The sequence below is a fragment of the Phocoena phocoena genome, chromosome 19, assembly GCF_963924675.1.
Source record: "Phocoena phocoena chromosome 19, mPhoPho1.1, whole genome shotgun sequence".
NCBI lineage: Eukaryota > Metazoa > Chordata > Mammalia > Artiodactyla > Phocoenidae > Phocoena > Phocoena phocoena.
In genome coordinates, this window is record NC_089237.1 from 52,372,416 (window position 1) to 52,385,765 (window position 13,350).

Sequence of the window (13,350 nt, forward strand, 5' to 3'; positions counted from 1 at the left end):
GCCAGGGCTTGAGCTGCAGTGGAGAGGGGCCAGCCCCAGGCATGCCTCTCCTCCTTATGGGAGCTGTGGGCCTTCAGGGATCCAGGACAGAGAGTGTCAGAGAGAGCAGGAAAGGCAGCTGCTCGGGACCAGCAACCAGGGATCAGAGCTGAGAGGGACCCTGGCCATCACGGGGGTCCTGATAACTGCTTCACCGGCCTGCCTTCCAGGTCAGCTTTGCAGGGGCTCTCAGCAACCCTGATACACTTCTCATAGCTGACGACCCGAATCTCAGAGAGGAGATTCTGGCCCAGTGCAGCAGGTCATGGTGTCGGGTGGGGTGGCCCATGGGTGTGGAGGCAGGGCCTGGTGTGTGCCCGCCAGCAAGAGCATTTTCCTAGACTCCTGGGCCAGGACGCTGCAATGGACTGTGGCAGTCGGGGTGACGGGCCCAGGGGACAGGCCACTGCCCTGGATCTTAGCCTGTTGAGTTGGAAGCAACTTTAGTGCAAGTTATAGATCTCCTGCCTTAGAGATGAGTCACCCGAGGCTCAGAAAGAGTGAGGCACTAGCTCAGGGTCACACAGCATTACGGGCAGGGCAGGGTCAGACCTGGGTCTCTTGACACTCATCTGAAACCATCTGTGTGTCCTGAGCTGTCCGTTTCTGGCCGATGACCCAGAGCAAGGACAGTCTGTGTTCTCCTCTGTGCCAGGAGGCCCTCCAGCCCACGTGTTCGTGAGAAACCTAATCCGGCCACCTTCTCAGGGGCCTGGGCTTCCGCTTGGTCTCACCTTCCTCTTCATGGAAAAACCCTCCAGTAGATTGTTTCCCAGGACCAGGTGCTGCCTGCTGCGTGCACACGGGTGACCTGCCGGGGAAGGGCCTGACCTCCTCTGTAAAGGAGTTGCTGACTTCCCAGGAAACGGGAGTCACCAAATGGGCTTCTTGTGGCAAAAGACATTCGGACCCAGACCTCGTTCTCGGAAGAATCAGAGAGGCTCTCACTTTGTCCCCTTAACCAGACCTCCTGCCAAGGAAGAGACTTCCACTTGCCTCACATCTGCATCCTCCCAGCTCAGCTTGTCCCCATCTGCTCCCCTGCCCACTGTGGCACTGTGTGTGTGTGCGTGCGTGCGAGCCTGTAGGAATCTACGTGTGTTTGTGTGTCTGGGTGTGTTTGGGGGTTGTAGGGATATGGCAGGTTCCCTTTGCCTTTCTCTCCCTAAGGACCAGGGCTGGGGCCTCCTATATGGGCAGCTCAGGCCCCCTTCCTATGACACCGGTAGCTGGATTCCCTGGTCCAAGGCTATAGAGGATCCTCTGTGGGCTGTTGTCATCCATCAGGTCTCCTCACACCTTGAAGCTCACCCTTCTTTGCACAGAGGGTATAAGTTAGGTTTTCCTTATTCATGGGCTTTTGGGAAAAGTCTTTACTCTGGGGCCGTTTAGCTTGGAATTGAGAATGAGTGCAATGCAAGTCTCTGTGTTGGGACTGCATCCAGCACGTAAGGGATGTCACCTGGCCTTAGTTTTAACAGGGAAGTGTGTATTTCTCCTTGCAGAACAAGAAGCGCAGAGGGGCAGTCTAGAGGGTGAGGGCCCTCGGTGACGTGCTCAGAGATCAGGTGCTTTCTGTCTCCCGGTCCGTGGCCTCCTCTGTAGGGTCTTGCTGATTTCACAGGCTGATGTGAGGGCAAGAAGCATTACATATGGGAGAGTGGATGTGCTCAGGTGTTCCCAGGCGTCCGGGTGGCAGGCCAGTGTTGCAGGAGCGCTCCACCCCTGGGGATGGTCCCACCGCCCTGGAGGTGACTTGAGTAGCCTTCTGAGGCCCCCCACCCTGTGGGACCCTGCTGGCTTCTCTTCCTGGAACAGTGGTTTTCGAGGAAGCACAGTCAGCCTGCTGCCTCTGTGAGACGAAGGGCCAGTCGGTCAGCATCTTTGCGGAATCCCGGGAGAAAGATGTGGAAACCACACAGCGAAGCGCCCAAAGGATGGCCCTAAGGGTGTGCCTGCTCCATGAAGCAGACGCTCTGCCTTGCCATCACCCAGGGTGGCCCGCAGCTCTGCTGACCTCAGCTGGTGCCCGGCAGCCCACCAGCCTGGGGGGTTAAGGAGTCACCAGCTTCGAAGGGCCTCGGGTGAGGGCGATCCACGCTGCTCCCCCCAGATTCTGCTCCAGGCTGGCTCCTGCCTCGGTAAAGACGACGTGGGCCTGCGGGTGACTTGGCTCTGACCCTCCAGGGACCAAGCAACCTTTGGTGATCTCCCAGCCAAGTCCAAGGCCCAGAAGTTACTGGCACGCAGCTGTGCTCTGTCAGCACGGAGGGGAGGACGTTTTGGCCCGGGTTTTAGGATTACCAACAGGCTTGCGAGACCGGCCAAGCGAGGTCAGCTGGCAGGAGCCTCGGGACTCCACATCTGCCTGGTGCCCACAGCCGCGGCACCAGGGGCTTGGGACGCCAGGGTCCTGTGCTGTGGCCCTCTGCTGTCGCCAGGCCAGCTCAGAGACGCTGTGCGTGCCCCGTCACCCTTCCCATCACAGGGATGGATCTAAGGTCAGAGGTCGTCTCCCACCATCCGCTCCTCACATCACCATTCACAACATGCATCAGGACTGAGTGAAAAAAGGGAAGAAGAAGAAGAAGAAACCAATAGGAAATGAGCTTGAAATTAGCGTAGATTTTAGACAAGTTTCTAACAGAAAGATTTGCTGCTGTCTACAGGGGCAAGACTGGGACAGTTGCACGTCCTCCCCCAGGCCTGTGGTCCCTGCCGTCCTCTAACCTGACACGGAGCACCCCGCGGCCAGGACCCCCGCTCCCAGAGTTTCCAGAAGCTCTCACATGTCCAGACACAACTTTGACAAACAATTCCTCACATTCCTCTCCTTTCTGCCCCCTCCCCACTCCTCCTTTCTCTTGCTAACTCTCCTCCTCAGCCACTCCTGGGCCCGAGGCCGGCTGGGAGAGGCCACATCTTCGCCCACGGCCTCCTGCCCTCACGCTGAGCAGTGCAGCTGGGGAGGTGCTAGTTTAGCTCTTTGGGGAGCTCTGCTCTCACTTATTCCCTAGCATATTTTTTTCCCATTGGGAATAGAAACAGAGCAACTCTGGCACCAAGTGAAGTTGCTGCAGGATGCCCTCCTGCAGACGACTCTCCACCCGCCCCAGGCTTCCCTGGGGAGAGGGAGAGGGGAGGGCAAGGGGCGCCCCAGGGATCCGGGGAGAACTTTGGCCTCCTTCATCCTGCCCCCACTGCCCTGCCCGTGCCGAGTCCACCGCCTAGGTCCAGGGCGGCAGGTGACCTGTGTCTGCAGGTCCCACAGTTCTTGCCCGAGCATCGCGGAGTTGGTGGCAATCTTACTCCACTAGCTGACAAAGCAAGACACCATAGACCGGTGACTTCAACACCAGGTATTTCTCACAGTTTTGGAGGCAGAGAAGTCCAAGATCGATGTGCCTGCGGATTTAGTGTCTGACGACAGTTGCTTCCTGGTTTGCAGACCACTGCCTTCTTGCTGTGTAGAGAGATAACTTTTCTCCTTCCTCTTCTCATAAGGGTGCTAATCCCATCATGACCTCATCTAAACCTAATTACCGGGGACTTCCCTGATGGCGCAGTGGTTAAGAATCTGCCTGCCGATGCAGGGGACGCGGGTTCAAACCCTGGTCCAGGAAGATCCCACATGCCGCGGAGCAACTAAGCCCGTGCGCCACAGCTGCTGAGCCCGCGCTCTAGAGCCCGTGTGCCGCAACTACTAAAGCCCGCACGCCTAGAGCCCATGCTCCGCAACAAGAGAAACCACCACTGCAGTGAGAAGTCCGCGCACGAAGAGTAGCCCCTGCTCAATGCAACTAGAGAAGGCCCGCACGCAGCGATGAAGACCCAAAGCGAACAAAAATAAATAAATACTTTTTAAAATAAAATAAATAAATAAACCTAATTACCTCCCAAGGGAAGGGCCCACCTCCTAATGCCATCACATTGAGAGTTAGGGCTTCAACATATGAACCTGCAGGCGGGGACACAGTCATTCAGTCCGTAATAGGGGGGGATGTTCCCTCAAACTCCTCTGGCCATTCCATCACTGGGATTGGGTCCTTGGAACACAGGGAGGGAGCCTCAGGGTGCAGTGTGATAGGGTGGGCAATCCCAGCTCTTCAGCCCGGTCCAAATTAGGAGGAGGGATGTGGGGTACAGCAGCGGCTGGCCTAAGAATCAGGGCCTCGCGGCACCTCCCAGCTCGGCCATTCCTTTGCTGCAAGGTCCTGGGTGTTCCTTCACCTTCGAGTCTTCGCATTAAATCGGGGTCTTTCCATGATCGCTGTGACTCTTCCTAGCGCTACAGTTGACGGGCTTTGTGATCCAGAAGCCTGTGTCTCAGACTCCGCCTGGCTGCCAGTCAGGGTGGATGGACAGAGCAGAGTGGAGGCCGCAGCCTGCGGGGGAGGTCACACCCGCTCGGTGACTCCCCTGACCTGGCAAACCCCGGGGCTCCATCACGTCCCACACTCTGTCCTTCCCACCCAGAGGGTCAGGAGCTGGCTGGGGCAGAGGAGTGACAGGGCACAAAGCAGCCTGTGAGGGGCAGGCGTACCCCCAGTTCTGACTCCTGCACTCACGCTCAGCCCGTGGGCTGTTCCTCCCGGGGCTTCGGAAGGGCTCCCGCACTTCACCCTTGCCCCCCCGACAGTCCTTTCAAGTCAGCCCGTTCTGATTCTCATTCCCCTGTTTCCAGGTAGGCAGGTGGTCAGCTTCTGGAATGTGTACGGGCTTGGCTCCCCCAGCCCTGCTCTTCCCCTGGGATGGGGTCCGGGGCGCCACTGGGTGGGGAGGACCCTGGGGGGAGGGTGTGCTCTGGCCACTCCCCACCCCCACCCCCGCCTCTGACCCCCCTGTCGTGTGTTCTCCACAGCCTGCGATTGCCACCCTGTGGGCGCCGCTGGCAAAACCTGCAACCAGACCACGGGCCAGTGCCCCTGCAAGGATGGTGTGACCGGCATCACCTGCAACCGCTGTGCCAAGGGCTACCAACAGAGCCGCTCCCCCATCGCCCCCTGCATAAGTATGCCAGGGCACCCTCCTCCTGCAGGCTGGGGTCGGGTGCGGGCTCGGGGCTGGGGGGACCTTCCCGGACACGGGTCACCCGCACCCAGTGGGGGTGGTGCTCCCTGAGGTGGCCCTCTGCGCTCGGGGAGCCCGTGTGAGACCCCCAAGGCTGCGGGGGTCTCCGCAGAGCCAGCCCATTTGTGGCTCTCTGTCCTGAAAAGAGTCTCCTGCTCCCAGGGTGTGGGGTGATGGGGGGAAGCAAGCCCCTCTCCTCAGCCCACGTCCTGTTCCCATGTTCCACCATGACCCTGGGCCGGGGCCTGGGTCAGGGGCTGCCACTGCTGCTGCTGGAATTCCAGGATCCCCAGCCCCTGGCAGATTCAGAACTGAAAGGACGGACTCCACAAGGCCTCTGAGAGAAGCCGGCACGGCTCCCATGCGCCCTTCGGAAGGGTGGCAGCCCTCCATGAGGGTCCTAGAGGCCCTGGCAGGCCAGCTGTCGGCCCCTTAGTTGCTGGAACTTGAGGCGGGGCGTGAGCAAGGTGGGGGGGTCGCTCAGAGGCCTTGGCTCGGAAGAGTTTTAACATCTTACAACTGGTAGGATTGCGTAGGTGTTATGAGCTGGATTAGCCCTGGATGGAAGTCAGGCCTGGTTGGGTGCTGGCCCCCTGGCCTCAGCCTCGTTGATTCCATGTGCAGGGCTGACCCGCACCCAGAAAGGAGGGGGAAGAACGCGTGAATCCTAGCCTACTAGGCAGACACCAAGGATAAGGCTTTTTTTCTGGAGCAGGGGTTAGCACACTCTGCTCGGGGATTTGGCCCACTGCCTGTTTTTATGTGGCTCGATGGGGTTTTGGGTTTCTTGTTAACCTTTTTAAAATGATTGAAACAGAAATGAAAAGATTACTAGTTTATGACATGCGAAAATGATATGAAAGGAAAAGTTCAGTGTCCATAAATAAAGTTTTATGGGACCAGCCATGCCCACTTGTGCCCGTGCTACCTGTGGCTGCTTTGGGGCTCTAATGGCAGAATTGAATAGTTGCAACAGAGACCCTACGACCTGCAGGGCCTAAAATCTCTGCGAGCTGGCCCTTGGCAGGAGAAGTCGGCCGACCCCTGCTTGTGGTTTTCCAGCGTCCTGTAGCTCTGGGTGGGCACTGGCTTCTCAGGTCAGGCACAAGGGGCTTGGAACAAACAACCCGAGGCAGAAGCAGGAGGGTGGGGACCCCTCAGCCCGGCAGCTGCTTGGACTTCTTGGAGTGAGCCCCTAGATCTTGCAGGGAATGCTCTCACACCGGGCAGGAGCCTTAAACCCCCAACACCTCAGCTGCCCGACTCGGGTGCGGCCTCACGTCCAGGACACGACGAGCCGTGTGGGTTCCAGCAGCTTTTCTGATCAGTTTCTACATCAGGAGATGTTTCCTTGTTGGCAGGGGTCCAGTAACAGCGGATAACGTAAATTCAAGCCACGGGAAATTGAGCTTGTATCCATCCAGGGCAGAGAAGGTTGAAATGAGTTTTTACGACATCTAATTGTCAGGGTCTCACAGCTTGCAAGAGTCTTTCTTTTCCGTCCATCCAAAAAGCTGTACGGTGAACATTTTTAGAAAGCTGGGAGGAAATTAGCACCACCATCTGGGCTTACGGAAACATGAAGGGAGCAAGTGAGGTCTCCCTTTTAAAGGGAGTCAGGAGCTGTTGGGTTTCCCAGAAATGGCTGAAACCAACATTTCAAATCCCCAGGGGGAAAGGCCTTGACATGGAGCTGACGTTTCAGGATTAGGGACAGAAACCTTGGGAGACTGGAACTGTCACTTTGCAACATGCTCTGTACCGTCTCCCTTCCTCTCGCAAAGGGCGGGCTGATGCTGGGGAGAGCGTTGCCACCAAGGACCTGAGGACCCGGGTCTCCATCTGCCGGCATCAGGCTACAGGTGCCCAGACAGTGCCTCGGACACTTGTGTCTGATTTGCAACAGCTCTGGGAGCCCCGGGGCCCTGTGCTCACGTCCCAGAGCCAGGCCTAAGGAGCTGGGCTTGGGCAGCCAGGGTGCCTCCATGGCCACTGGCCCCAGCCCCATTCCTGGACTTGTAAGATTAGGCTGGGCCGTCTGGATTTCTCTCTGGAATGTTCCTGCTGGGCCAGGTAGCTCAGGAAGGCTCAGAGAGGGCCTGCTAGGAGGCCCGGCTTCTTAACGAGCTGCTGTGACGGGGCACCTGTGGCTTGTTGTCGCTGATAAAATCACCAGAGAGCAAGATTTGACTCCGGATCGAGGGCTGGGTCTTCTGCCTGTTCCTTCTGAAGGTGCAGAGGCTGGCTTCTGTGGGGGACCCTCACGTTTGCCCCCAGGTCCGGGTATTCCATCTCGACCCCCCCCCCCCAAGCCTCAGATCGCAGCTGACCTAGAGTCTGGGGGTCCGAGGGAGGTCTTACCCCTAATAGTCAGATGGTGGCCAGAATCAGTGGGATTCGTGGAGGCCTCTGTGACCCCCTGTTCACATGGTCACTCAGCAGGGGAGGTGAGCCCCTGTCCCTCAGGGACTTTCGGCTCGTGGTTTGGCTTCGTCTAGAAAGGAAGCCGGAGACGTGAAGCCTGGGTCTTCCCGGAGTCTGGCTGAAGTTCCTCACCTTTTCTGAGCACCGGGTGGGAGCTTGTAGAGAAACTAGTTGCCCTTCTAGGTAGGAGAGGAATGGTCACAAAAAAGCACATGCTTCTGTCAGGCCCTACGGTCTTCTGTACTGTCAGTCTTTTCTGCCCGCCGAGAAAATGCCTTAGCTTGTGAGATGTGACATGTGAGCCCGGGGGAACTTGGGCCGGGGGTGCAGGCCCCTCTCTGCACATGGAAGACACCTCCCAGCCCCTCACATGCCACCCCTGCCATGGACCCCCTTCCCCGCCAGTGAGTCAAGGTCAGACCGGGCCACGCAGCCCCATCGTGATGAGCAGGGGGCCCTAGGGACCCCTCTCCCTGCCCCAGGGGCTGAGGTGAGTCAACAACACGCAGACAGCAGAGGGGTCAGGGTCCTGCCTTCCCCTCGCTCCTGTCCCTGCCAGGTGGAGGGATGGCTTCCAGAAGAGAACAGGTAGGGTGCCCGGGCCCTCACGCCGGCTTTCCCTTCCTCCCTGACCGTCCTCTGCTGGGGCGAGGAGTGGGGCTGGGAGGGAGGGCCCAGGAAGGCTGGGAGGAGTCCACACTGTGTTTGTTCTTCTCTAACATGTTCTTACTGTTTCCCCTTCCTCCCATCCTGAACCCCACAAAGAGATCCCCGTAGCACCGCCGACCACTGCAGCCAGCAGCGTGGAGGAGCCCGAAGGTAGGCTTCCCCCTTTGCTGCCTTCCTGCTTTTGCCGTAGGGTGGGGTGGGGCCTGGGGAAGGGGGTTAGAGGGGCCAGACTCCCCTGAACCAGCATCAGGGTGCTGGTTGGTATAAGTGGTACCCCTGGGCTGGATTGAGGATGATGGAGCCACAGGGCATTTTTCTGCGATGTCCCTTCCAAGAATGGTGCCTAAGGCTAGCCTGTCTCCCAAGCCTGGGACCCTCAAAGCCACATTCCTCTTGCTCAGCCAGCGAGGGTAAGAAGCTGCCTTCCAGTCCAGGGCCACCTGAGCTGGGGGTGACTCCTTTCGGGGTTGCAGAGGAGGAAGGAGACGGGTGGTGGGGATGAGAAAGGCATTCTCGAGCACTGGGGTCCACAAACAGAATTGGGGGAGGGCATGAATCGGGACAGGAAGAGACTCACCCCCTCACTGTCCCTTCCTTCTAACTGAAATCAAGAGTTTCCTGGAAAAAAAAAAGACTTTCCTGGTGGTCCAGTGGTTAGGAGCCCGCACTTCCACCGCAGGGGGTGCGGGTTCGATCCCTGGTCGAGGAACTAAGACCCTGCATGCTGTGTGGTGCGACCTAAAAAAAAAAAAAAGAGTTTCCTTTATTGCAAAGATGGGCCACAAACCATAGCCAGGCCAGCGACATCAGTGATTTGGCCACCAGCAGAAGTCCCAGCCGTTTCCACATCACGTTAGAGTCGGTGCAGCTATCATGGAAGAGTATTGACGCTCACTAAATCGCTTCAGAATGACGGAAGTTACCAGACCTGCCGCTAGGTCCTGACTTATAATCATTAATAAGGAAACACATACATTACGTAACTGTACCCTAAACCTGGGCTTTTGGAAAGATTTGGGTTAAGTGTATTTCAGTGTTGATTAGTTTCCTTTGTAGTCCTATGGATTTTATTTCTGCATTTAAAAACATTACTGTGAGAAAGTAAAAATGTCGCTGTGACGTCCGTGGACGTCACCAGTCCTTGGTACAAGAAGGGTCACCCAGTCCTGGCTTTGGGTACAGAGAGGGCTCGGAGCCTGGCAGGAGGGGGCACCAGGAGAGCAGGCCATGCTGTACCCAGCGCCGTGGGCCTGCGGTCCCATGGGGCTTTTGTGTACTGGTACTTGGGAGTGGGAATGGGGGGCAGGAATGGTGACAGTGGGGCCCTGCAGGGACATCACTGTCAGCTCTGGGAACCCCTTTGCTCCTCCCCAGATCCACCTGTTGGGGAGGTCTGTGCACCCATGTGGTCACCTGAAGACTTTAGTTTTTTAATTTTTATTTTTGGCTACGTGGCACAGCCTGCAGGATCTTAGTTCCCTGACCAGGGATCGAACCTGCACCCGCTGCAGTGGAAGTGCAGAGTCTTAAGCCACTGGACCGCCAGGGAAGCCCCCACCTGTATACATTAGAACAGACTGGATTTTTTTTTGAATATTGGCCATGCGCTGGGAACTTGAGAGAAAACGGATTCAGAACTTGGATGTGCACCATCACCAAACAGCCCTCAAAGAGGAGAGGACAGAAAATTTCAGGGAGTGCTGGAGGCTACGCTGGGGAAAACCAAAGATATTTTGGTCTTGGGTTGTTGGGCAGAGTCTTCTGTCACCTTTGGTTGAGCCCCGGGGGACACTTACAGGAGAAATAGTGCTGGGAAGGGGATGAAGGAAGCAGCATGACGGGTGCCTGGGAGGGAGGATGAGGAAGCTCTTTGGTAAAAACACAATAAAAGGAACAGCCCAGTGAGTTCAGCTCTCGGGTAGAGCACTTTTGAAGCGAGAAGACACTTCCAGTTAATGCAGTCGCGATTCTTGCTTCCTTGCTGTGACATGAGTCCCATCAGAACTCACCGGGGCTGAGAACACAGCTCATCCAAGGACAAGGCATATCTTCACCCTCTCTCTCTCTCTCTCTCTCTCTCACCTCCCATCTTTCTGGTCCTTGCAACCTTGTCTTTATGTTTCTCGCAGTGGTTTTGGCTTTTTCATTCCACATTAGAAATGGGCAAATGGAAACAATAGAGGAGAAGCAAAAAACAACTCATGAGATTTCTGTACACACCACAAGAAGCTGGTATAAAACATGCAATGATCTCCGCTCAACCAGACAAAAGATTCCTGGGCAACTAACAAACACTTGTAGCATTTTTCTTTGAAAAGTGTTTATCAACTCTCAGTTAACTTTTCTGACTCCTTTTGATTTTGTCACTGTTTATTTCCTTTCTTCTTTCTGGACGTTTAAAAACATGGTTTAAATGGATGCAAACAGTAAATGAACACCCTTTAACAAAGTGCTTTCTCCACAGAGGGGCTAAGTGAGCAGGTGTGATGCTTGCTGGGATGCTGTGTCCTTGGCCGGACCCTTTGTGACCTTCTCTGGGTCTCCGAATGGTCAGGATCTGTGATGCTTTTTCTGGAGAACTCGGGCCAGGTCTAGACTACGGGCGCTGGGACTCCGGGGTCTGCCACCACAAAGAGGCCCTGCTCTCCTCATCTCAGCAGGAGGGACGTTGTGGGCAGGAGGCCAGGGGGCCCCCTGGGAAGCGGGGCCTGGGAGCTCAGTACTTCCAAGCCTGTCGATTCTTGCAGTGTTTGAATAGGGAAGGCCTCCGTGCCGGGCTGCCTGAGAAAAGCTTGTTTACTTTTGCCTGCGGAACAGAGGAGAATTAATAAGCCAAGAATTTGTCCTGAAAGCTGATGGACATAACCTCACCCTGAACCCATCCCCTTGAAGGGCCAGCTCACTCCGGGAATGCTGTCCACCTGCTCACTAAGCTGGCTGGTACCCGGTCTTGGGGCAGGGAGGCGAGGAACCCTGGGGCCAGGAGGGAGATGGGGCAAACCGACTCCAAACCTATCTACTTGTGGTTGTAGAGACCTACACCACCTGCCTTCCCTTGCCCTGCACCAACTCCGAGGTAGCTGTCGGAGTTTGGTTTGTGGGGACCCCTTGGTTTAGCAGCAGTACCGTCTTGGAGCCGGGAGATCTGGGGTTGATTCTCCCCTGGCTGTGAGGCCTTGGACAGAGCAAAGACTTCTCTCTTCTGCTTCCTTGAAAGATGACGGGGTGGGACCAACGGTCCAGGGCCCTCCCCGCCCTGCCTCCCCGCCCTGCCTCCCCTGGGAGGATTGAACTTCTGCTAATAAGCTTTCTCCTTCCTTGTAAATGCCTGCTTGCACCCCTCCCCCCTCTGCTGACCAGCTTCATCCACGGGCCTTGCGGGTCCTCATGAGCAGAGGCACGCAGTAAACAGTTAACACCTGGCTGGGGCGGGGCCTGATGTATAGCATTTGGTGTAGACGGCTCCCACGTGAGAGCCCACGTGAGCCTCCCCCAGAGACGTGTGAGGGAGGAAGGGCCGCCTCTGGGCGGGGCCAGAAAGCCATTGACTTCCGCTGGCCTCCTGGGCTGGAAGGGGCACGGCTGTCGTCCGAGTGAAAGCTGGACCCGGGATGCGGGTACGGTGAGCGAACAACCGGCTCCTCTCCTCCGCCCCCACCTACCTGGGTCTGGGGGCCACCCTCTGGCCCAGTTGCACTCACCCCCTTTGGGGTCCCGAGTGGTGCCCTTTGCCAGCTGCTCCAGTGGTCCAGCGGGGGGTGGGGGTGGCTTCTGAGGCCCCCCGGCAGCCGTTCGGGGGAGCCTGGCGGCTGAACTTGGCGGGTGCTGCCCCGCCTGAGGTGCTCCCAGGTGTGGGGTGGGAGTGGGCTGAGAGGTGTCACCTCTGGTGGCGTCGCAGCACCTCCATTTGTTTCATGGAAGACTATTGGGTTTTTATAGACCTGCCCCTGGATAAGCTTGGATTGTTCTCGTTTTAGGCTTTGGTTTTCCAGGGTAGGGGGTAGGTTGGGTGAGTAGAGGAAACGAGCTGATAAGAGTTGAACGCACTACTGGCCGAGTGTTTGGGTGGTGGGGGGGAAGGGCAGTGAACTGGGAGTTCTGCTTGATCTTGTTTTCTCCCCTGTGAACCAGGGTCATGATAACCCTGTTGTGTACGGTTGTCGTGGGGATTAAATGAGATGCTCTGGGTAAAGCGTTTGGTTCAGTGGCGGGCTTATCCTAAGTGCTCAGTAAAAAAGCAATGGAGGGGGCTTCCCTGGTGGTGCAGTGGTTGAGAGTCCGCCTGCCGATGCAGGGGACGCGGGTTTGTGCCCCGGCCCGGGAGGATCCCACATGCCGCGGAGCGGCTGGGCCCGTGAGCCATGGCCACTGAGCCTGTGTGTCCGGAGCCTGTGCTCCGCAACGGGAGAGGCCACAACAGTGAGAGGCCCGCGGACAGCAAAAAAAAAAAAAAAAAAAAAGCAATGGAGGGACTTTCCTGGTGGCGCAGTGGTTAAGCAGCCGCCTGCCAGTGCAGCGGACGCGGGTTTGAGCCCTAGCCGGGGAAGATCCCACATGCCGCGGAGCAACTGAGCCTGTGCACCGCAACTACTGAGCCTGCGCTCTAGAGCCCGCGAGCCACAGCTACTGAAGCCCGTGTGCCTAGAGCCCGTGCTCCGCAACTAGAGAAGCCACTGCAGTGAGAAGCCTGTGCACCACAACAAAGAGTAGCCCCTGCTCGCTGCAGCTAGAGAAAAGCCCGCACACAGCAATGAAGACTCAATGCAGTCAAAAAGAAATAAAAAAAATTTTTTTAAAGCAATGGAACGCCATGGAAAATACAAACACTGCAGTGTATGGAAGGGTTGAGCTGAACTGAGCTGAAGTCTCGTAGCTCCTCACCAGGGATGTGGGTTTGCATGAGGACAGGTGTAGACAGTCAGCTAGAGGGAGGGCTTGTGAGAAGAACTTGATTGGGAACAGGTGGGGCTGCCCCAGGCTCAAGGTGGCCTCACAGACTGTAAGACCCTGTTAAAGACTGGAAATCAATTAAAGGGCTTGACTTCACAATAGCCAAAAGGTGGAAACAGCCCAGTGTCTACCTTTGGGACAGAATGGATGGTGGCAGGATGGATAAACTCCATGCGGTATATCCAGACGATGGAATAT

General features: G+C 56.9%; 1 protein-coding gene across 2 annotated transcripts in view; it reads left to right on the forward strand.

Annotated features, from left to right (window-relative positions):
- NTN1 (netrin 1) overlaps window positions 1-13,350 on the forward strand; it is a 202,406-nt gene that overhangs the window by 145,513 nt on the left and 43,543 nt on the right. For both annotated transcript variants that reach the window (XM_065896717.1, XM_065896716.1), the window contains 2 exons: window positions 4,901-5,050; window positions 8,299-8,352. In XM_065896717.1, coding sequence (XP_065752789.1) covers window positions 4,901-5,050; window positions 8,299-8,352 — 204 coding nt within the window. The remainder of the gene's footprint in view (window positions 1-4,900; window positions 5,051-8,298; window positions 8,353-13,350) is intronic.